This window comes from Dama dama, chromosome 9 (assembly GCF_033118175.1).
Source record: "Dama dama isolate Ldn47 chromosome 9, ASM3311817v1, whole genome shotgun sequence".
Classification (NCBI taxonomy): domain Eukaryota; kingdom Metazoa; phylum Chordata; class Mammalia; order Artiodactyla; family Cervidae; genus Dama; species Dama dama.
Window position 1 is genome coordinate 96,926,482 of NC_083689.1, and position 24,537 is coordinate 96,951,018.

The 24,537-nt window shown below is 43.7% G+C and overlaps 1 protein-coding gene across 9 annotated transcripts in view; it reads left to right on the plus strand.

The window, feature by feature from the left end:
* CAST (calpastatin) overlaps positions 1 to 24,537 on the plus strand; it is a 124,106-nt gene that overhangs the window by 97,434 nt on the left and 2,135 nt on the right. For 6 of the 9 annotated variants that reach the window (XM_061152055.1, XM_061152056.1, XM_061152060.1 and 3 more), the window contains 12 exons: positions 750 to 845; positions 3,325 to 3,420; positions 8,661 to 8,762; positions 9,241 to 9,324; positions 11,953 to 12,003; positions 12,162 to 12,233; positions 13,345 to 13,443; positions 15,034 to 15,141; positions 16,854 to 16,946; positions 18,511 to 18,558; positions 18,987 to 19,079; positions 20,388 to 20,459. In XM_061152055.1, coding sequence (XP_061008038.1) covers positions 750 to 845; positions 3,325 to 3,420; positions 8,661 to 8,762; positions 9,241 to 9,324; positions 11,953 to 12,003; positions 12,162 to 12,233; positions 13,345 to 13,443; positions 15,034 to 15,141; positions 16,854 to 16,946; positions 18,511 to 18,558; positions 18,987 to 19,079; positions 20,388 to 20,459 — 1,014 coding nt within the window. The remainder of the gene's footprint in view (positions 1 to 749; positions 846 to 3,324; positions 3,421 to 8,660; positions 8,763 to 9,240; positions 9,325 to 11,952; positions 12,004 to 12,161; positions 12,234 to 13,344; positions 13,444 to 15,033; positions 15,142 to 16,853; positions 16,947 to 18,510; positions 18,559 to 18,986; positions 19,080 to 20,387; positions 20,460 to 24,537) is intronic. The other 3 variants (XM_061152057.1, XM_061152063.1, XM_061152058.1) reach the window with 2 other exon arrangements.

The window sequence follows — 24,537 nt, forward strand, 5'->3', positions numbered from 1 at the left end:
GAGCTGACTCATTGGAAAAGACGCTGATGCTGGGAAAGATTGAGGGCAGGAGGAGAAGGGGACGACAGAGGATGAGATGGTTGGATGGCATCACCGACTCAATGGACATGGGATTTGGTGGACTCTGGGAGTTGGTGATGGACAGGGAAGCCTGGCGTCTGCGGTTCATGGGGTCACAAAGAGTTGGACATGACTGAGTGACTGAACTAAACTGTCTGTCTTAGATTAGGGCATGTGGAGATTTTGACCAATTACAGTAAATAAGTAATACCACTTCACCGGAAGGAACTAGGGATAACAGAACTTTCCTGCCAAAACCCCACGTTCTCACAGAAAGAGACTATATGATCTATGTTTCCTCTGACTTATTTATGACGGAAGTCAAGAGGAAGTATAAAAAACAATCACATAAAGAAAAACAATGCAGCTCTTCACTGGAAATGGGCAATTTTATTTGAACAAAATTACTTAGAAATTGAAGTATCAGGAAAACTTTTAGCTGAATAAACCTTTAATATTTTTTGTGGTACTTGGGTGCTCAGTATTCATTATTTGTTGCATGACATTTATCTCATATTGATAAATGAAATGTATGCCCTGTATAAATTAGCTTTGGGTTTTAGATCCTAAAATGCAACCTAATATGTTAACTAGAAAAACGTTTTCTCTATGGAAGCTTTTTTCTTCTATCAAAGTAAAAAAAAAAAAAATAATTCTTTTCATACTATATAATATTCCTTATATTACAGCCCGTGAGTGAATCAGAACTCATTGATGAACTTTCAGAAGATTTTGACCGGTCAAAGTGTAAAGAAAAACAATCTAAGCCAACTGAAAAAACAGAGGTATGTTTCTAAAATTTAAAATCTCCAGTTTTGGTTGCTTTTCAGTGTCTTTCTATGATCTTGAAAATGCTGAGACCAAAACTATTTTAACAGGAAGCAGCTGATGAAAAGGCCCGTTTTGCCATATTTTTTCACATGCCGTGTTCATCTTGCCTGTTCATGGATGTGCTTTGTTTTCTCAAGCTGACCCTGATCTTGCAGTTTAGGTCCTGTAACCAATTATTCCCTTCAGGAGAGCCTTCTCGCCAATGCTTTTCTTTCCATTCCTGCTTCTGTAACTGACCTACTTAAAGTTGTCATCACTCATCACCTCAAGACTGCCATGGCCTCTGTCTTTGGTCTCCTTCCAGCCCGCCCCACGTGTCCACTGGCATTATTCCTTTCTCAGGCATGTCTTTTCTCAGGAACAGGTGGAACAACACCCACCTGTTCCAACTCCAGGAGCTTCCCAAAAAAGTTCCTGCTTATTTATTTGAGTCTGGAGAAGGAAATGGCAACCCACTCCAGTGTTCTTGCCTGGAGAATCCCACAGACAGAGCAGCCTGACGGGGCCACAAGAGTCAGACACGATTGAGTGACTAAACCATACCACCACCACCAGCTTCCTTTCCTACCAAGATGTGTCCCCTGTCACTAAACTCTGATGGTAGGCACTTATGTGCCATCAAGCTTTTCTCGTGTGGTTCCTTCTGCTTGAAATAACCTCTCCAAATTCTGTATCAGCTAAAATTGTAGTCAGCCCTAAAGGGCTCTGCTAAAATATGGCCTTTGTCTCCTGCATGTCCCTCCCCAAACCTTACCACCCTTCCAACTCTTAAGAAGCAGAATACGACACACCAGGGAAGTCTGTCATGCTTTCTTTTTATATCCCTGTTGGGACGTTTGTTGCAAATAAGGTTTTAGCTTTTCTGGTCTTTACTTCTCACATGTGTACATATTTTTACATAGTAAATTTCTTAAAAGAAGAGATCATACACTATTAATGATCATCTGGTAAGCACCTTGCATATAGGATTTGCTTCCATAAATGTCTGGAATAAAAGCAACCTGTTTGAAATTTTACTCTTGTGACAAAATGATAGTGACTCTCAAACTTCAGTGTGCATCAAGATGACTGGGAGGGTTTATCAAAGCACAGATTACTGAGCCCCATCCCCAGAATTCTTGATTTAGTATGTTAAGGTGGGGCATAAGAATTTGCATTTCTAACAAGTTCCCTAGCAGTGCTGAGGTTGGTGGTCGCAGGACCTCATTTTGAGAACTCCTGGGATAGTCTTACTACCTTGCATTTGTACCTAGCTATTTACAACTCACAGGGTGCTGTTAGATATATAAACATGATGTATTTAAATATTGCATAACTGCAATATATATATATATTACAGCTACATAATATTATATGTTATATATATATATGTATGTGTTTATATATATATATATGTTATATATATATATATATGTTATATATAATATTATATAACATTATGTATTATATGATGGCAGATCATCTAAATAATAGGCACAGTGGCTGACTTTATTTTTCTGGGCTTCAGAATCACTGCAGATAGTGATTGCAGCCATGAAATTAAAAGACGCTTGCTCCTTGGAAGGAAAGTTATAACCAACCTAGACATCATATTATAAAGCGGAGACATTACTTTGGCAACAAAGGTCTGTCTAGTCAAGGCTATGGTTTTTCCAGTGGTCACGTATGGATGTGAGAGTTGGACTATAAAGAAGGCTGAGCACCGAAGAATTGATGCTTTTGAACTGTGGTGTTGGAGAAGACTCTTGAGAGTCCCTTGGACTGCAAGGAGATCCAACCAGTCCATCCTAAAGGAGATCAGTCCTGGGTGTTCATTGGAAGGACTGATGCTGAAGCTGAAACTCCAATACTTTGGCCACCTCATGCGAAGAGCTGACTCATTGGAAAAGACCCTGAGGCTGGGAAAGATTGAAGGCGGGAGGAGAAGGGGACGACAGAGGATGAGATGGTTGGATGGCATCATCGACTCAATGGACATGGGTTTGGGTGGACTCCAGGAGTTGGTGATGGACAGGGAGGCCTGGCGTGCTGCGATTCATGGGGTCGCAAAGAGTCGGACACGACTGAGCGACTGAACTGAACTGATAACAGTCTTTGAGCTTACTGTGCTATGCAGTAAGAGCACTTAGCATGTTTTGTCTCGTTAAAGGCCTTGAGATGTAGGTACTGTCATCGTTCTCACTTTGCAGATGTGGAAACTGCATCTCAGAGAGGTGAAGTAACCTACCTAAGGTGAGAGGTAAAACCAAGTTGAAGTAGTGTAGCTGGAGAGGTTTAGCGTGCCTTGACTTATTCACTGCTCAGAATCCTTAGGCATTCAAGGAAATCATCCTCACCACAGGTAGGGTAGCAGACTATTGTTGGTTCATTGTTGCTCCATTTTAATAACTGGGTATTTCAGAAATCCTCCGTTGTGCCTGCTTCTTCCTTCAGGCGTCTCCGGCCGCCACCCCCGTGCCCGTGGCAGAGGACGTGCCTCGGACTTCCATGTGTTCCGTGCAGTCGGCTCCGCCCGCAGCAGCTCCAGTGGTGAGTGACCCTCTGGGCGCTGAGAAATGTCTTGAGAAAGCACTGTTCTTCCTCCCCTGACCTTGCTGCTGTGTATTACCATTGTATTACCTTGTTCTAACAAGATAAAAATTAAATCTTAGATAGCTGTATTATCCTTCGCCTTGGGCTCCAGGGAGGAGCTGGAAACTCAGGCTAATTTAAATGTTTACACTATTTCAGGTGGTTTTGTTTTTAACCTCTTGACATGCATTCTAGCTCCTCAGCTACTGTCGATAATCATGCTTCTTCACTTTCCTGTGTCTTTCAAGCTGATTTGGAGTCCCACCAACAGCCAGAAGTACTTTTTATTAACTGTCCTGATGGAAAAGTCTGCACCTTTATCATGAGTTCAGTTCAGTCTCTCCGTTGTGTCTGACTCTTGGCGACCCCACAGACTGCAGCATGCCAGGTCTCCCTGTCCATCACCAGCTCCCAGAGTTGATTCAAACTCCTGTCCATCGAGTCAGTGATGCCATCCAACCATCTCATCCTCTGTCATCCCCTTCTCCTCCTGCCCCCAATCCCTCCCAGCATCACGGTCTTTTCCAATGAGTCAGTTCTTTGCATCAGGTGGCCAAAGTATTGGAGTTTCAGCTTCAACATCCAATGAACATCCAGTGTTCCAATGAACACTCAGGACTGATCTCCTTTAGGATGGACTGGTTGGATCTCCTTGCAGTCCAAGGGACTCTCAAGAGTCTTCTCCAACACCACAGTTCAAAAGCATCAATCCTTTGGCGCTCAGCTTTCTTTGTAGTCCAACTCTCAGATCCCTACCCGACTGCTGGAAAAACCATAGCTTTGACTGGATGGACTTTTGTCTACAAAGTAATGTCTCTGCTTTTTAATATGCTGTCAAGGTTTGTCATAGCTTTTCTTCCAAGGAGCAAGCGTCCTTGGTTGCATGGCTGCAGTCACCATCTGCAGTGATTTTGGAGTCCAAAAAAATAAAGTCTCTCACTGTTTCATTGTTTCCCCATCTATTTGCCATGAAGTGATGGGACTGGATGCCATAATCTTAGTTTTCTGAATGTTGAGTTTTAAGCCAACTTTTTCACTCTCCTCTTTCACATTCATCAAGAGGCTCTGAAGTTCTTCACTTTCTGCCATAAGGGTGGTATCATCTGCTATTGATATTTCTACCGGCAATGTTGATTCCATTTTGTACTTCATCTAGCCTGACATTTTGCATGATGTACTTTGAATTTAAGTTAAATAAGCAGGGTGACAGTATACAGCCTTGATGTACTCCTTTCCCAATCTGGAACCAGTTCATTGTTCCATGTCCAGTTCTAACTGTTGCTTCTTGACCTGCATACAGATTTCTCAGGAGGCAGGTCAGGTGGTCTGGTATTCCCATCTCTTTAAGAATTTTGCACAGTTTGTTGTGATCCACATAGTCAAAGGCTTTGGTGTAGTCAATATAGCAGAAGTAAGTAGATGTTTTTCTGGAACTCCCTTGCTTTTTCTCTGATCCAGCGGATGTTGGCAGTTTGATCTCTGGTTCCTCTGCCTTTTCTAAATCCAGCTTGAACATCTGGAAGTTCACAATGCACGTACTGTTGAAGCCTGGCATGGAGAATTTTGAGCATTACTTTACTAGCGTGTGAGATGAGTGCAATTGTGTGGTAGTTTGAACATTCTTTGGCATTACCTTTCTTTGGGATTGGAATGAAAACTGACCTTTTCCAGTCCTGTGGCCACTGCTGAGTTTTCCAGATTACCTGGCATATTGAGTGCAGCACTTTCACAGCATCATCTTTTAGGATGTGAAATAGCTCAGCTGGAATTCCATCACCTCCTCTAGCTTTGTTCGTAGTGATACTTCCTATGTCCCACTTGACTTCGCACTCCAGGATGTCTGGCTTAGGTGAGTGATCACACCATCATGGTTATCTGGGTCCTGAAGATCTTTTTTGTATAATTGTTCTGTGTATACACAGAATTCTTTGTATATACAGAAAAACACAGAAGAACCTTTATCATCATGACTCCTTTTCTCTCCCAACTGAATGGCGACAGATGGACTCACTTCCTTTCCCTTTCTTCTTTTGTGTCTCTGATGTTCTGACTTTTGCATGAAGGGTGCTATTTAACTGGTTGAATCTGTGTTCTTCTGAATTCAGCAAGTTTTGTTTTCATTAGCAGATAGATTCTGACTCCGAGGATACCAGCTGATGGAACTATGCTTCCTTACTACAGACTTAGTGAATCTACAGGCTAAATAACTAACTTCTTCTAGGTGCTTTGCAGTATCTTCTCATTACATTTTCATGAGGACACTGTGAAGTCTGTTCTGATCATGTCTCTCATTAATGAGAAAAATGAACTTTGAATGGACCTTGAGCAATTCACTTCACCCTTCAGAACCTCAGCTAGGTTTAAGATGGGGTGCCTGCACTCAGTCCCCTTCAAGTCTAGTGTGGATATGGGCCAGGTCTGACGCTCACAGTTCAGTTTGATCTTTCTCTTATGGAAAAAGGAAAGTGGGTGAAGCAACTCCTTTCCCGGAGGAACTAGGAAAGGCTTGCATGTGGAGGACAGGATCCTGCTGAGAAGTGGGAGCAGCACTGTTTCCTGGGGAGACCAGTGAGCCCAGGACAGGCCAGCACAGAGATGTGGAGCCCTTGGGATACTGGAGTCTGTGCATTTAGTTGTTTGAGAGAAGAGGGCCTTGAGGAAGGTATGGGACGTGTGACCTGGGTATCCCACGTGGCTGCTTCCTGGCAGGGAATCCTGGGTGCCATCGGCAAATCCCGTCACAGTCTCCCTCCTGCCTTGGACAGGGCGTGACCTCCTTTTTTGCATGGGATATTCTCAGGGTACCCTCCAAAAACTGTGACATCGTGGGAGTCAGGTCACAGGCCAGAGTGGTAAAGAACAGAAGTGGCAGAGAGAATCTTGGCAGAGACTGTGAAGGAGGTAGGCACAGAGGCTGTGGTTGGAGTCATAAAGACAGTGGCCAACATTCCGGTGCAGAACTCTGGTACCTACACATACGGCAGCTCCCTGTCCTGTCAACTGTGACTGCCAGGGCTTAAGAGCCAGTTAGCGCCTTTCCAGCTTTACCTTGACTGTAGAGAGAGAGTCAAGCATTGGAAAGGGGGGAGAAATAGAGCCCTGGATTTTCCATTCTCTTACCCCGCTCCTGGGCCTCTACTCCACCAACTCTGGTTCCCACGGTTGCGGAGTTTATCACCGCTGAGGTCACTTGGCATTTCTGGGGTTGTGATGCCCATGGGAGCCAAAAAGAATAGGCGCAGAATGTGATAAAGGTCAGAGAACTCCAGAGAGGCTGGGGAATGAGTGAGCAAGAGCAGACAGTAAGCCGGGAAGGCAGGGATGAGTGTCTGCCATCTGCATTCTTGTGGTAGAAAAAGAAAGTTTATTGAGCACATCTGGAGACTTGAGTTCTAGTTCTGAACTTGACCATGGAGATAGAAGCTTTCCTCCGTAGTCCTGTTTCTAGATCTGTTAGTTATTAAGACTGCTGCTTCTCCTAGCTTTTCTAACTCCATTTCACTTATTTCTGGAGTCAGAGGACACAGACGAAGGCAGCGTTGGTTTCCAAAGATTCTGCAGCAAAGACTAGAAAACAAAAGTGTGAGCGAGTGACTGGGATCAGGTAACAATGAGATTGCCTGGCTAAGACTTGGGGACCCCAGCAACTCTTGGTTACAATTGCAAGCAGGTTGAATACCTCAGGGATGTTTGTTGTCCCTGGGAAAAAAATATCTATGGAGTTTCCAACCACTCAGTTCAGTTCAGTACAGTTCAGTTGCTCAGTTGTGTCCGACTCTTTGCGACCCCAGGGACTGCAGCACGCCAGGCCTGCCTGTCCATCACCAACTCCCGGAGTTTACTCAAACTCATGTCCATCATGTCGGTGACGCCATCCAACCATCTCATCCTCTGTCATCCCCTTCTCCTCCCACCTTCAGTCTTTCCCAGCATCAGGGTCTTTTCAAATGAGTCAGCTCTTTGCATCAGGTGGCCGAAGTATTGGAGTTTCAGCTTCAGCATCAGTCCTTTTCCAATGAGTATTCTAACCACTAGATGGTGATAAATCCCTTCCCACTTGACTGCCCTTTATTCCCTGGTGATCTTTTGTGGTGCAGCTTAGCAGCAGAACCCTTACTAGGAGGGTAGCTAAGCTATAGAAAACAGAAAGACACTTTTACTCTAATATGTACTCCATGTGAGGTCATGTATCTTTTATGATAAGAATAATCTTTGAGACTGTTTAATTCTGGAGCTTTCACACTTTGGATCAAGACCAACTGTGAGGAATTCATCAATTCTGCAACCCACACAGTAGCAACAATAGTTTAGTCAGTGGTACTTATCCTTGATATGCATGACGCGTTCAGTTTTATATTCTTCATTAAAAATAGGCCTGACCACCACCTGCTAAACTGATTTAAGCGCTGCTCACGTATGGGTTGTGACCTGTGGTTTGAAAAAAGCCAGCTCTAGTCCTATCTTTTAGCCCAAACATAATTTATTCTTTATTTTCCCTTTATGCCATTTACATTCTATGTTCATCCAGTTGTTGTTTTTTTTAATAACACCATGTCCAGTGTTACTACTGTATCATAGGGAGCACATTTCATTTTCATCAGCTGGACCACAGGCAGACTGCCCTCACTGTATCACTCAGGTTAGTAGGTCACACAGACGGTCATCTGAACTGGCCTGAGTCCACTCTGACCAGTAGAAGTCACACAGGGAACACAGGCTTCTGTGCCTACAGGCTCAGCCGGAGCCCTCGCCTCCAGGGCAGGCCTGGCTGTTTCATTGGGAAGAAGGTCCTCTTGAGGGCTTTCGTGAACCTCTGTCCTGTGCCATCTTGAAGACAGTCGCCTGAAGATCACGTCCTCCTCTTCTTTCCTGGCTTTCGGCTTCTCTGTGGTCCTCCGCACCCAGTGAGCTTCCTTTTTTCTGAACCAGAATGCTGGTGAGATCTTAAAAGTTTCTCGGTGCCGGCTTATAAATTGCACACTCTTAATGTTTAATGTAAGAAACTTGCCCTCATTTTTAACACGTCAGGCTTTTTAAACCTAGGTTCTAATTCTGTAGATTTTCCAAATTATGAAAAGATGACACATGCTTCTTATCTAGGCATGAAAGAAGGATATGCTCATCTGAGTTGTTCATTGAGTCTCTTTTAAAAGGCGTAGTTAACCACCTATTTAGTATACCCACTGCTGTGCTTTCAGAAGGGCATGGTGCCAGATGATGCTGTCGAAGCCTTGGCTGGAAGCCTGGGCAAAAAGGAAGCAGATCCAGAAGACGGAAAGCCTGTGGAGGATAAAGTCAAGGTAATGGCAGCTCAGAAACTCCTAGGAAGGAGCTATCATTGGTCATCCCAACTCCCCAAATAAGGCAGTCAGTTTAAAAAAAAAAAATTCGTGCAACACTTGGCCAGCTGGCTTCCTCTGTTACGGTGCATGTCCTGTTTAATAAGCGAAACCAGAGTGAGCAGCAGTGTTTGGCTGCAGCAGGGGACGGCTGGTGTGCAGAGATCGGAGTTCTGAGTCTCACCTTGTCCACCCGGTTTCCACCACCAAGGACTAAGGCGGGAAGTGGTACTGCTGCTGCTGCTCACAGCTGCCCCTTAACCCGGCAGGCTGAAAACAGTGGTGTCTGAGCCTGCTCACCCAGGAGGATACTGCGACAAAGATACAGTTGCTGCGGGAACCTCACAATGGATTCACTGACCTCGGATTCAGTCACTCAGGCATCCACTTTATCAGAGAACGATGTATTAACAATGAAAACGGTTTAATTTTCATTCAGGAGAAAGCCAAAGAAGAGGATCGTGAAAAACTTGGTGAAAAAGAAGAAACAATTCCTCCTGATTACAGATTAGAAGAGGCCAAGGTAAACAGGCTGGGATCTTTTTTTCCCAACTTATTTTCATTCATATTGAATTTCATGTACATGAAGAAGGGACATGGGAACAGACCTGGGATATAAAAGTCGTGTTTCTTAGTATTTCAAACATCAAGTGGTATTCGTTAACCAACATCCTGTTAGCACACCCGCTGTAAAGCCAAAATATTCCTCAGTGGCCTGTCACTCCTTCCTTAGGTGAAAGAAGTCTAAGATTTTCATGTCTGATAACATGGTTTGTTACAATACCAGAAATAAAGAAAACTCAGGAAGTCTTTATACAGATAGATAGGAAAACCAAACAAAAGAGAAGTTGCTCAGTCATGTCCAACTCTTTGTGACCCCATGGACTGTAGCCCACCAGGCTCCTTTGTCCATGGGATTTTCCAGACAAGGATACTGGAGTGGGTTGCCATTTCCTTCTCCAGGGGATCTTCCCGACCCAGGGATCAAACCCAGGTCTCCCTCATTGCAGGCAGATGCTTTACCATCTGAGAACCAATCACTTCCTGAGGAAGAATTTACAAAACTTAGATATAAGTTGAAAAATAGCCTATTTGACATTGAATATAATGAGTGAGATGGCCTTCCCTGGTGGCTCAGTTGGCAAAGAATCTGCTGGCAATGCAGGAGACCCAGGTTCAATTCCTGGGTCGGGAAGACCCCCTGGAGGAGGAAATGGCCTCCCACTCCATGATTCCTGCCTGGAGAATTCCCATGGACAGAGGAGCCTGGCGGGCTGCAGTCTATAGGGTCACAAAGAGTCAGACATGACTGAGCAACTCAATATAGCCAGTGATAAAATTGACGCATTTCCTTTATTTTGAATATACAGATTGTACAGAATAAGTGATATGGGAGAGACCACTACTTAACAGAATATTCTACCAGACTTCATGAATAATGCAGGAAAATCAAATTGATACTCTTTGTGTTCATCGATTTGCACTAGTCCATTTTTGTGGCAAAGATAGGAACTATACTGAGCTCTCCCTGATTGAAAGTTTATGATGCTGGGTCCCTTTAGTCTGCTGCTTTTCTGCATTTCACAATCAGTCAAAACCATGGCATTTCTATCTGTTTGGGCTTGTTTGTTTATAAGATCCTTAGACCATGTGGCCCGTAAGTAGCTGTCACATTCAGTAAAGCTGGTCAAGTGGCCGTAACTCTCTTTAGAGTAGGAGTTTGGAGGTTGGTTACTTTCTCTCTCCCTTTGCTGGATTTTCATCGCAGTTTCTAAGAATATAGCTGATTAGCTTTCCTGACCACTTTTATTCTGTGGTTGTTTCATCCTCAACTGTGGATCTCACCCATTGTGAGTTACCTATTGCTTCATAACATGTCCAGGTGCTGGCTTGATCTCGGGGTTAGATCTTGTGGTGTTCTTCAACTGCTCCCATCAGGCCTGCTCAGGAGAGTCAGCTCCCCGAGGTAGACTGCAGGTTTCCCCTTCCTGTCTCGGGGCGATCTCAGTGTGAGTGTGGAACAGATGTGCCCCCATCCCCGCTCCTATGTGTCCCTTGGCAGATTTGCTGCCTTGGCAGCTAAGGGGTAGCAGAGAGCGAGCCCCGGACTCTGTTCCCCTCCTAACTGGACAGTGATCAGGAGGTCCGTGAGGACACAGAGGACATGGAAATGGGGGGAAAGCGCTTTGTCAAAAGGGAAGCTGGTGATACCCTTGACCTCTGCATCTCCTCGAATGTTCACAGAGCAAATGAAAACCACCTTGACCAGTGTATCAGGGGAACTGTGCAGTTGACCCTGGAGTGACACGGATTTGAATTGCCTGGGTCCCCTTCTGTTCGGGCTTTTTTCACTAGTAAACAGTACAGCATTGCACCTTCTGTGGTTGATTGAATCCACGGATGCGGAATTGAGGATACCGAGGGCCAGGTGTAAATTACACATGGACTTTTTCAACTGCTTGGGACGTCCGTGCCCCAACCCCTGCAGTTTTCCAAGGGTTAATTGTGTATACAAACAGAGAACCTTGTGCTTACACATTTTTGCATGTTTATATAAATGGGATTTTACCGTTTATTTATAAATCGCCTTTTACTAAAGAGCCCCAAATGCTTTATTGATTCTGTCCCGTTACTCAGAAGTGGCACTTAGGGTCATTTGAAGGTTGGCATCATCTGAACTGTAAGTTTTGAGCATTATACCCCTAGGGTGAATTTTCCCAGGGCTTGGTATAGGTGCTTGGCACAGAGTCCGTGCATACTGGTTGGAGGCATTGCCTCTAAAGTTAACCAGCTTTTCCCAGGCAACTTGAGCAAAGCCCACTCCCCAGGCCAGCGAGGGTCTCATCCCCATGTCCCCTCAGTGTCCCGTGCACGCTGTGCCACACACCACAGTAGCTGTTGTCCGTGGGCTTCTGGAGTTGGCAAGCCCCATTAGCAGCCCCCATGCCTAGGGGATGTCAGCCAGCTGTTTCTTGACACGAGCTGATCAGAGCATGTTTCCTGGTGAGAGGATCTGTTTCCTGGAATGAGGAATCGACTTCCTAATGTACATCATCAGATATAACCTGTCAACCTCTTATGCTGTTTGCAGAGTGCACACTTAGGATACATGTGAAATGACTCAATGCCATGTTTTTCTCCGCCTGCATAGGATAAAGACGGAAAACCACTGCTGCCAAAAGAGGTCAAGGAACCGCTCCCAGTAAGCAAGCCAGTTTTTCTCTGAGTATATCTTTCTCCTTTGGTCCTGATAGTTAATTCAGGAAGGGCAGAGCGTTCTGTGTAATGAGCTGATCAGCATATACACATAGTAGTTTGACGAGGACGTAGTTTGCTGACACGTCTCCTGGTTCTCTGCAGCCCGTGAGTGACGACTTCCTTCTGGATGCTCTGTCCGAGGACTTCACTGTCCCCGCAGACACGTCATCACCTGTAAGTCTCCTGAGAGCCCTGGTTTTCGTGCCTCACTTTTTAGGGTAGCAGAAATAAGTGGAAACTTGTGACTTAGAATCTGACATGAGAGATGAGGACACAGTCATGAAATTAGTGGCCCTCAACCCACTGTGGCCACTAAAGATGTATTCCATCAGGAAATATTGGTGCAACTCAGTGGGTGTTTTCAACAGTGTGACTAATAGAACCAATGAACATGCATTCTATCAAGTATACATATGAAAAGAGAATTTAAAATTGAGCTGTATTATATTTGAAAAATAAATGCATAAAAATATGAAAAAATACTGAAAAGCATTTTTTTTTTTTAGTATTTTTAGGGAAGATTAATCCAACTAAGTGCCAGGATTTATTATACAGTAATGTTAAAAAGTAAAGTTCTGATTCAGAAAGCAAAGCCAAACGCCAATGGGAAAAAAACCCATCAATTACAGATTTAGTATATCTTTAAAGTGAGAAACATCATTATTTCAGAAAGATTATAGAATAATACACTACTTAACATTAAGAAAAAATGATACAACTGAAACCTCATCCTGCATGCCAAATATTAAAGCAATAGTAGCACTTATATTTTATACCTGATATATGAACAGAATTAAAAATAGGAGAAGCGTCTAATTTAGGCAAGCAAGGCTATGGGAGACAGGCATACCCATTCATTGCCTTTAGCTGCATGATCTTCTAGCAGCTTTTGAGAGGGTATTTGGTACAATATAGCTAGCACCATAAAGAGAGTCAGTTCTAGAACTTACTCAGAGCAACTCATTACAAAGAACAAAGCTAAAACCCTGCCATCAACCTAAATGTGCAACAAGAAATGTATAAGCCATAAAACTCCGAAATAATTAGCTTATTGACTATTTAGGATAATAAGCAGGAAGAGAAAATAGGAAACTGTATAAAATAATGCTTGGAGTAGGAAATAGAATAAAATGGCTCTTAAGCTGCTGTGTTGCCATTTAAATCAAGAGAACAATCATGATAAAGCTGTCCCAAGGGTTTTATTTAAGTGGTGGCATTGTGGGCATAATATGCTACAACACATTATGGGTCAAATCATTTTTTTGTTATTGTTTTCTTACAAAAGCAATTTGAAGATGCTAAACTTTCAGCTGTTGTCTCTGAAGTGGTTTCCCAAACCCCAGCCCCAACCACCCAGGCGGCCGGTCCACCCCCCGACACTGCGGTAAGTGGCATGGCTTATAAGTACCTGTTTTTTTGAACAGCAGTTAGAAAGTCAACAAAATTGTTGCCACAGTCACCTTCTGTTTCAGAAGAGGTAAGACTGGAGAGATAGGGAGATGACAGACTATCTAAAATGATTAAATAAAACAATACCTGTGAAAGTATTTCACACACAATGAAAGAGCTTAACATATTGTTGCTTTATTAGAATTGAAGTGCAATAATGCCCAATGTGTATATATTAAGATTTTTTAAATTGTTTAGTGTTCTTGATAATGTTTCCTTCCTTTGTATTTTTCCTGATACATGCTGTGAGTACTACTCATTATTTAACCTCAGGTTTACTTTAAGGAATTGCTCAGTGTTTGAGCTTCTCTCTGCCCACCAAATCACAGACTCCTGGTAGAAAAGCATTGTTTTCCTCCCAGTCATACCAGTAAAAACTTGTCATTTTCATGCTAGTAATGGAAAACCTCAGTGTCAATATCATTTTAATTATTTACACGTTCTGAGGCAAGACTGTGGGACCAAAGCTTTTCCAGACTTCCTTGATTAATTTTCTTTACGGTACCAAATTATACATGATCCAGGAGACCACGGCACATCAAAAGATAGAGAGATTGCCCTAAACCAGACCCCCAGCCCCTTGGGTTGAGATAGAAGTGCTTCATGAGCTAGCTGGAGATGAAGTAGCTTGAGTGAAGTCAGCTAGGCTCCCTTTCCTTTTGAGGTAGCATCAAAGCTTGCTTCCTGCTACACTCTGAGATTCTGAGTGAATTTTCCTCCTGTTGGGTCAGTCGTGGGATCATCTGAAAATATCCAGAGGTACAAATGACAAAGCCCAGATCTAGCTGTGGGCAGCGCCACCCTTAGCTGCTATAATCCTGGGCTCTCCTGAAGCACTTAAAACCAGTAAAATGCCCTTTCTCCTTGTGTCTGTGTGTATGTCTGTACACACACCCACAGTGTCAAAAGTCCCTGTGCAACAGAAGGAAGACTCATTAATAACCAGGCTGCCGTTTACACTTCAGTTCCTAGTACTCGGACTTTAGGAGCCCCTAGAATAGTGGTTGAGGCTGTTAAGAAACATCCACAATCAAAAGCCTTTTTGCCTTCCACAGTATGTTTTAGAATACCTTTCCCATCACTTCCCCCATCAGAGTTTTTAGTTTTAGTTAATATTTTATTTGAAGCCATCATTAAAACTAGGCATAAAGCTTCATTTACAGCAATCCACTTGGGAATCAAAGAGTAAACTTGGTGACTTTGCGGGGAACGTAATATTACATGTATTGAAGGCATCATAAGACTTCTAGAAAATCAGGCCAAGAACCCCATCTTTTTAGGAAGGGACCTATTTTCCAGGAAGAGAAAGGCTTCTCGGGGTGGGGCAGGGTAGACAGGTACAGAGAGGTGCTGAGTGAAAAGTGAGGGACGAAGAGCCCCCCACAGGGAAGGAAGACCCAGCGCCTCTGCCCACCTGCGCCTCCCTGGGGAAAACCCACGGGCTTACGGACGTCTTAGAGGCACTGTTGGCGCTGGAGGTGACCTGATGTGGCTAACCAGTGACTAATTCGGATGTCTTGTTTAGCAGCGTGACAACAAAGAACTTGACGATGCCCTGGATCAACTTTCAGACAGTCTCGGGCAAAGACAGCCTGATCCAGATGAGAATAAACCCGTAGAAGATAAAGTCAAGGTACAAGAAAAAAGTCATTTAAAGTTTTTATGGCCCTGACTTGCCTGGAGTCAGCCTTCCCTGGTGGCTCTGCTGGTAAAGAATCTGCCTGCAATGCGGGAGACCTGGGTTCGGTCCCTGGGCTGGGAAGATCCCCTGGAGAAGGGAAAGGCTGCCCACTCCAGTATTCTGGCCTGGAGAATTCCATGGGCTGTACAGTCCATGGGGCTGCAGAGTCAGACACGACTCAGCCGCTTTCACTTTCACTGCCTGGAGTCAGTGAACAGTTGGATAACTACAGTCTAAGTTTTTTCTACACTGTGGTCTACGTGGTGTCTCCGTTTCCTCTCTCAGGACTGTGTTATAGCACAGATTTGGGCAAACATCATGTTTGTGAGATGAGAGTTTGTGATGATGGAAAAGCACGGCCTTGCTCTGTTAATTTTATTCTCTTCTCACATTGACTTTTTTTGGTTTTATCTGGCAGTAAAACCAGATATATCTTGTCATATATCTGGTACAGATATGTGTATTTTAGGTAGACAACTTGTGTGTATGTAGTGACAGAGGCTTCCCTAGCAGTCTTCCCTGCCATCGTAACTACGTGCAAACTCCTACACGAAGGAAGCGTTGGACCAGTTCACTGCAGAAGTGTCTACAAGACACAGACTCTTAACACTGCATGTCTTGTACAACATGTACAAGTACGTATTTATACTGAATAATATACTAACAGTCCGTCAAGCTTGGAACTACCAGAAAGGTAACAGACCACCCAAATCTTTGTCTCCAAGATGGGGTGTTTCAAAGAATCCTTAGGTCTTGATTCTACTCTTGTTACAGGAATGTCGAGATGAACTTAACCTGTATTTGAAAAATGAAATTATAATGATGCAGAAAAATAAAATCTAATCCCCACCCCTTGCGGGGGGGAGGGGGGCAGGGCTTTCCCTGAATCCAGGGACCAAGAGGCCAGCGTCACCGGGGATGCTGGAGGCAGGCGCTGCTTACTCAGCAGCGGGTGTTTGCTCACCTGCAACATAGCAGGCAGCACGTCCCTTCACAGTGGCTCCTGGTAAAGAGTCAGAGTTGTGAATAGTGCCTCTAAGTGCCAAGGCACAGCACCTTGACGTTTTACTTTAGAAAGTGACACTCACATTAAAAGAAACTTTATCCTCTTGGGTTTTATCTCCTTCCATAGTTTCTGAGGGCTTCCCTGGTGGCTCAGATGGTAAAGAATCTGCCTGCAATGCAGGAGACCTGGGTTCGATCCCTGGGTTGGAAAGATCCCCTGGAGAAGGGAATGTTAACCCACTCTAGTATTCTTACCTGGAGAATTCATCACCAACTTGATGGACATGAGTTTGGGTAAACTCCGGTAGTTGGTGATGGACAGGGAGCCCTGGCGTGCTGCAGTCCATGGGGTCGCAAAGAGTTGGACACGACTGAGCGACTGAACTGACTGATAGTTCTGAGAATAATTACTTAAAAGCTTATTTCAATTTAAAATACAAGTAGAAAATTCATGGGTGTGGAATGACAAACAGAAGCACTGGGTTTACTTTTTTCCATCAACTGGAAATATGTTGACATTGTTGCTCTGTTGCTTATAAAACTTAAAGGGACTATGTTTTGCCTCAGAAATAGCCAAAAAATGCTGAATGCTGCATTTTCAAATGTGCTTTTTTTGAAGGTAGAACTGAATAGTAATTATGTATGTTCATTGTTTACAGGAAAAAGCCAAAGCTGAACACAGAGACAAGCTGGGAGAAAGAGATGACACCATCCCACCTGCATACCAGCATCTTTTGGATGATGACAAGGAGGTAAATGAGGGTGGTGTCCAGGTTGGATCTATACTCCAAAGCTTTGAGATTCAAACCTCACTTGAAATGAACAGAAAGTACACTGTAACAATAGCATAAAAATGTGACATGACTGGCACTTTTAATCTGTCCCAACTGAGCAGACTGTCTAGAATTCTGTTTAATATTTATTTGAGCCAGTATCATTGGGTGTTTACTGTGCCGGGCACTGTGGCGTAAAGAGAATTGAAGAATGTTCCGTCACTCACTGATGCTTAACAGTGATTCCCAGGCAGGTACACAGATGAATTCTCTGCAAGAAAAGTCTGTAATAACAATGAATGATATTTGTAATCTTACCTGAAGCAGAGTCTCTCTGTTGAAGAACAGAAAAAGAGCTAGGATGGAAATAATTCATGGGGCAAATACCACCCAAGGCCTGCTGTCTCTCTTTCTTCTCCTACACCACCACCCCAGTGCTGTTGAGAATGAAGACAGGCAAAACCATATTCCCAATCGAAAGCTCTGTTGCTAACAGTATCGTCAAGAAGTTTATCTGTCTTTGTCTCTCTCCTGGTCAACCTGCTCTGTTCCCTGCCCCTTCCTGTTTGGCTTCTAGAGGTTAAATAACCCTTTCCCGATCTGTTCATCAGATAAAAACAAGGAAGTCCAAATGACAGCTTCTCTTTCTGCACTGATGCATGTGAGGGGTTTGACTGTATAGAGTATGACCAGCTTCACTGTCTTCTGTTACAGAAATCAGTTCCCCTCACTTGCATTCAGTATTCATGACAGTGCTTGTGCACCCTGCTAGAATGCCCCCTGCTTTGACGGTCCCATCTGACCCCGTTGTGTTCTTTGGGAAATGTATTATTTAGTGTCCTGGCCTTTGCAGATGGGAAAAATCCCTGATGAGTTGTCCTTGTAATCCTCACTGAAAAAAAATCACCTATAGACCATTTCAGTGCCTCAAATCCTTTTGAAGTGTAATAAGCTATGGTAGATACGTATATAGTAAAATAGCAAACAAGACATAAAAACACAAGTTACTTTTTGTGATGTTTTAACTAGAGTTAAGCAGTGACAGAGTTGCTAAAATAGTATTTCTTTCACTTCCAGGAACAGACTCATCCTTGTGTTTTCCCCAAGGCTATTGAAATAGTTATGAGGTAGTCATTAACCAAAGCTGGTGAAGAGATAATATGGACCCAGGTTTATCAGTTATGCAAAGTATACAGTTGTCCCTTGGTATCTAGGCGGGGTTAGTTCCAAGACACCCAGAGACCAAAATCTGAGGATACTTTAGATCATCTCTGCGTTACTCAGAATGCCTAATACAGTGTAAGTGCTACGTAAGTAGTTGCTGGCATGTGGCAAATTCAAGATTTTCTTTTTGGAACTTCCTAGAATTCTGTTTCCCCAAATAGTTTCAATCTGCTGGTTGGTTGAATCTGCCAATGCAGAAGCCACAGATGCAGGGGGCTGACTGAACTCCACTGGATAAAAGATCATGTAAATACTGACTTATGCCTAAGTGAAACCTTTACAAAAGTTTGTTTAACCAATAGTCTGCTTTGTTTCTAAGGGCACACCCGGGAAGCCAAAGGCATCAAAGAAACCCAAGGCATCAGAGGTAAATACCATAGCTGTGTGTTTCCAGAAAAGATTTTTTTTAACCTCTAGCTGCAGCTTTCACATTTTAGAAATCTAAAATGCAGTGAATGCCTTCCTTGTGCTTGGTCTGATGCCAAGGCATGCATATAAGAGTATATTATTTCTGTCTTCCCAAGAGCCACTCAACATAGGCAGTTCCATTTTCCAGATTAGAACGTCATAGCTCAGAGAATACTAAGCACCTTGTATAACAGAGTGGAGGAAAGTAGAGCTGTCAAGATTTTCCTGTTTTAATCTCTCTTTTATAATAGTTTGTTAGGAAAAAAATGTCAGCAAGGCTTTGCTTTGAACACACACATTTTCAGAGATGCGGGGAAATGGCCCACAAACATCTTTCCCTTGCTTTTCCAAAAAGCAAATCTTGATGGTCATCTCTCTTGATCTCAGCAGCCTGCAGGTGCCCAGGACCCCATTGACGCCCTCTCCGGGGACTTTGACAGCTGTCCCTCAACTACAGAAACCTCGACAAACACAGCAAAGGTGCGGGGCTTTTTCCTCTTGGCTTTTTTTTTTTTTTTTAATGTATCTCTGTACAAATAACACACACACACACAATTTTATACCATAGAATAAACTGATTAATGCCCTAGAAAACTTGAAAAAAATTCTGCTCCCCTCCCCTCCAACACCATTATTTGGTGTTATTTCTTGTCTTTTCCCATATGTAGGTTTTACATAATTATACGTAGATTCTATATATAATACATTTCTTAAGAGTGTATCATAAATGTTTTCCATGTTGCTTTATAAGCTCCATAGCTACCATTTTTGATTGCCATGCTATATTGGTGTGTAGCAGTAATGCTCTATCTGTGGTCATTAAAAAGGAGAGCAGTCCTTCACTCTGTACACCATGCCGCTTGCCCTCTGGGCTTCCTCCCCTTTTCTGCCCTGAGCAGCACTCCTCCTTGCCCCTCAGGGACCATTCAAGCATCAGCTGCTCCAGGAAGCTCTCCCTGTCTGCTTCTCCCATCCCAGGTCAGGGGCTTGTCCTCTGCCGTCCCTGCGCTGTGAGTTACCTGTCCTGGGTCTCACCCCACTGGGCTGTGGGCTTCAGACAGTGGTCATGTGTCTGGTAGCTCTGTGGTCAGCATCAGCAAAATGCCCGGTGCATAGCAGGAGATCAAATGCCAGTGGAAAAAAAAAGAAAAGTGTAATCCATCAAATAGAAGGAAGAGTGAAATGAGTGTCCTGCATTGTTATTTTCAGAAGAATTAAAATGCACATGGTTTCAGCAGGTGTTAACGGTAGTTCCCAGTCACTGAATTGCCAGTCTTCCCTCTCTTGGGTGATTTAATTTCTAGATCACATCAGCATCCTATTTCTCAACTCCTGGAACCTCATAAATAATGCCTTTTTGGTGAATGGACTTCACTTTTGTATGTGACTGGCCCTAGCTGGCTCTGGTTGCTTCCACTGTTAGATTATTCTTCCATCACTCTGAAAGCAGTGTCCTCTTGGCACATAGAAACCAGTCCTGATAGAACCGGGCTCTATTTTGATGAGCAAAATACAGTCTGAGTGCATCATGAAAATTGGCAGGACGTCAACATCAGTCACCTTTTCCTCATTTTCTTTCCTTCTTACCTCCCACCGTGAACACCTCTGTGTACGTTCACTGTGGTTCAAAAAGTCATGACTGTGAAATACCCAATTTTTCATTATTTAGTTAAACTGGAGAGTCCAGGCTCCTAAAAAGAAGAGCCTGGATTGATTTGCTTGCAGCAGCAGTTAATTGCTAGATGGAGTGTTGACCGCAGCAGCCTCATTACATTTCCTCTGCTCTAGGACAAAGACAAGAAGCCTGCTGCCAGTGCCAAAGCCCCCAGGAACGGCGGGAAAGCCAAGGACTCCACACAAGTAAGTTCAAAGCCCAGTCGTGTCCGACTCTTTGTGACCCCCATGGACTGTAGCCCGCCAGGCTCCTCTGTCCATGGGGTTTTCCAGGCAAGAGTACTGGAGTGGGTTGCCATTTCCTTCTCCAGGGCATCTTCCTGACACAGGGATGGAACCCAGGTCTCCCGCACTGCAGGAAGACTCTTTACCATCTGAGCCCCCAGGGAAGCCCCCACCAGTGCAGTAAACAGATGATAAGTGAGCTTGGCGATTACAGGGAGCAGTGCCTTCTTAGTCATTTAGTTTCTGCTTGGGGTCTATTTAGAAAAGAACCATTTTTAAGCACTATCTATACCCTAGCACGTCTTGCCAAAGAAACTGAAGTTTTAAAGGTGTTTATTTTTTTTAATCATTTATTTTAATCGGAGGCTAATTCCATTACAATATTGTAGTGGTTTTTGCCATACATTGACATGAATCAGCCATAATATATATTATTTTTTAAAGTAATCGATATTTAAGTATCAATATTACTTATCAATAATCAATATTCAGTAAGTATCAACTTACTGAAGGAATGAAGGTTCGGAACACAATTGAAGTGCCCTGTGTTGCCAGCCCTTGTCAGACAGAGTCCCAGCGTCAGCTGAGCTAGTCTGGGGTGAGTGGAGGCCCTCTCCCTTCATCAGCCCCAAACACCTTGCACTCCCTTGTTGCTACTCTCCCCAACCATGTGCAGAAAGCCTTGCCTTTTACTTAAAGAGAAAACTGAGGGTGCCTTGCAGGAAATAACCAAGACCCCCTTCCTGTCCACCTCCTAACAAACACACTCTCCCCTCCTTGCCTGCAGCCCCTTCTCTCTCTCTCAAGGGGTCACTAAGTCTCTCCATGCTCCCTGTGTGGCTCAGCTGGTGAAGAATCCACCTGCAATGTGGGAGACCAGGGTTTGATCCCCGTGTTGGGAAGATCCCCTGGAGAAAGGAAAGGCTACCCACTCCAGTATTCTGGCCTGGAGAATTCCATGAACTGAATAGTCCATGGGGTCCCAAAGAGTTGGTCCTAAATATTCATTGGAAGGACTAATGCTAAAGCTGAAATTCCAATACTTTGGTCACCTGATACGAAGAACCGACTCATTGGAAAAGACCCTGATGCTGGGAAAGATTGAGGGCAGGAGGAGAAGGGGACAACAGAGGATGAGACGGTTGGATGGCATCACCGACTCAATGGACATGAGTTTGAGTAGGCTCCAGGAGTTGGTGATGGACAGGGAGGCCTGGCGTGCTGTGATTCATGGGGTCGCAGAGTCGGACACAACTGAGCAACTGAACTGAACTCTGTCCAGTATCTTTGTCGCAATTCGTTTCCTTTGTAGTACAAACATATTCAAGCTCTTTAACAACTCAAAAGCCCTTTTCCCTCCATCACTTCACCTCCTTGGAAGATTTGTCTCTGTGACCCTGCTCCCCCTTCTTGAGCTCTCCCTGAGAGCCGCAGTGATCTGCTGGCTGCTATATTGTTTCCTTATCAGTCCTTAGTTTACATGTTCTCTCGGGATGTGCTTTGGGGCATTAGATTTGATGCTGCAAAGACTGAGACTTCGGGATGGGTGAATATTTTATAGCTTCGCCTCCCGAAAGACCCAGGCTAACACTTCCTACCTCAGGTTTCCATTTGGATAAACACTGACAGTACAGATCCATATACTATATTTCATCAAGTCTAAATTGCCACCAATTATTAAGAAAAAAGTCAACAGTTTGATTACAATGTTAGTCATCATAACAGAAAATTAAGACATGTTAAAATATGCATGCCTGGCAAGGGAGATGACACCACCAGAGAATGTAGTGTCTATAAATCTTGGAACAGGAAAGTAGTACAGAGAACTAGAGAAGCTCTGTTTCTGAGACCCAATACACTCACAGTAAATACTAGTAGTCCTTCCTCCCAGGTGGTATCTCATTTTTCACGTTCTTATAGAAAGCAGAACTGAGACTAATGAGTGGATCTGGTTTCTCAGAGCTGGGCATTAATGCAGCATGGCACTTTGAAGCTTCCTATTATTAAAATGATGCAAACTGTGGTTAGGAAAGGAATGGAAGTTGGATTGGATAGACAACTTCTGGGTCTCCTCCAGTTCTAAAACCATAGTATTCAAATGGTTATGACTGTTAATTCCAATTATAATGAGAAATAAAAGATACAGGTCCAGAAACAGTAATCCAGCTGCATCCAAACTCTTAAAAAGCAAGATAGTGAGTTCTGGTTCAGGGTGGTGATGTAGACAAGATCAGCTCGCCTCGTACCATGGAAACACCAGATCCACAGCTGCGTATGCAACAATTTCCTCTAGGAAAAAACTCCTACAGTGATCTGAATGACTCCTATCCATCAGGCCAATAAAAGAAGGCCGGCATCAAAGAAGGTAGAAGAAGACATACTCTCAGCACAAATCCAGTCCCAACACAGTTAACTCACCATCAGAAGGAAATTCAAAACTCAGAGCTTCTCCTGAGGAGCAAACTAGGTTGAACCCCCATGGCAGCACCCCAACCTTTAAAGACCACCTGAGAAATGAGCACACTAAACCTCTAGCTTTGGGAAGCCAATGGAGCGTGTGTCCAGACGGCCATAGCAAACTGACGAAAGGTTCTTCAAGGGCTCATGAGCTCAGACTCACCCACTCCCCCCACAAAGCAATCAGAGCTACAGTTCTTAGCCGGCCACCATCCCCAGAATGCTGCACAAACCTCAGACCAAAACACACCCCAGCTTTCTGTGTAAGAGGCCTCCATGCTTATCCTGCAGCTTCGGTGTGAGGAGCAGGCTTCCGATTTGGCAGAAGATGCCCAGATGTGCTCTTAGGAGACATAAGCTGGGTGCTCACCACCATTGAGCTATTGCCCCATCTCGCTCCAGGTCACCAGCATCTCCCAGAAAGGGGGCTCTGGCACTTACCTAGAGGCCAACTTTTTGTAACTTGCCCCCAGGGGGGCACTTCCTGATCACCTGCTGTGGCCCTTCAAGACTATTATGTTTGTATGTTGAACCAATGAAAATAAAATAGGCTGCTTGAACACTTACAGTGTTTTGAGAGATGGTCGAGTCAGGACAGGGTTTCACAGTTATCTCCTACACGAGGCCACTCCTTCAAGACTGGAAGAGGTGACTGTTCTGTCTAATCCACAGAAACCAACAGAGAGTCAAGGAAAAGGAGGAAATGGAAGAATATGTTCCAGACGATTAAAACCTCAGGATAGAAACCTTAATGAAGAGGTTTACCTGATGAGCTCAAAGTAACAGTCATACAGATGCTCACCAAACTTGGGAGAAGAACGGATGAACACAGTGAGAACTTCGGCAAAGATACAGGAAAAATACAAGAACGTAACAAGTAGTCACAGAGCTGAAGAATACAATAACTGAACTGAAAAACACTCTAGAGGGGTGCAACAGCAGACTACAAGCAGAAGTAAGGACCCAGGAACTCAAGGACAGAGCAACGGGACTCACCCAGTCAAAGCAGCAAAAAAAAAAAAAAAATAGTAAAGATAGCCGAAAAGACTTATCAGACAGTATCACACAGACCAACACGGATGAACATTTGCATTAAAGGGGTCCCAAAAGGAGAAGCAAGGGAGAAAGGGGCAAAGAACTTATTGACATAAATAATGGCTAAAACCTTCCCTAACCTGGGGAAGGAAACAGACATTCAAAAGCCCAGATGCTTTCAGATAAGAAGAACCCAAAGACACCCACACCAAAGACACATTAAAATGTCAAAAGTTAAAGACATGGAGAGAAATTTGAGCATCCCAAAAGAAAAACAACTTCTTACATACAAGGGGCCTCCGTTAAGACTCTCAGCAGGTTTTCAACAGAAATTTTGTAGGCCAGAAAAGGAGTATCATGATATATTTTCAAAGTGCTGAAAGAATAAAACACCAAGAATATTCTCTTCTTAGAAAAACTGTCATTCAGTATTGAAGGGAAGAGAGAGTTTTCCTGATAAGCAAAAGCTAAAGGAGTTTATCACTATTAAACCAGTCTTACAAGTAACGTTAAAAAGACTTCTTTAAGCTGAAAAGGGTGCTAATTA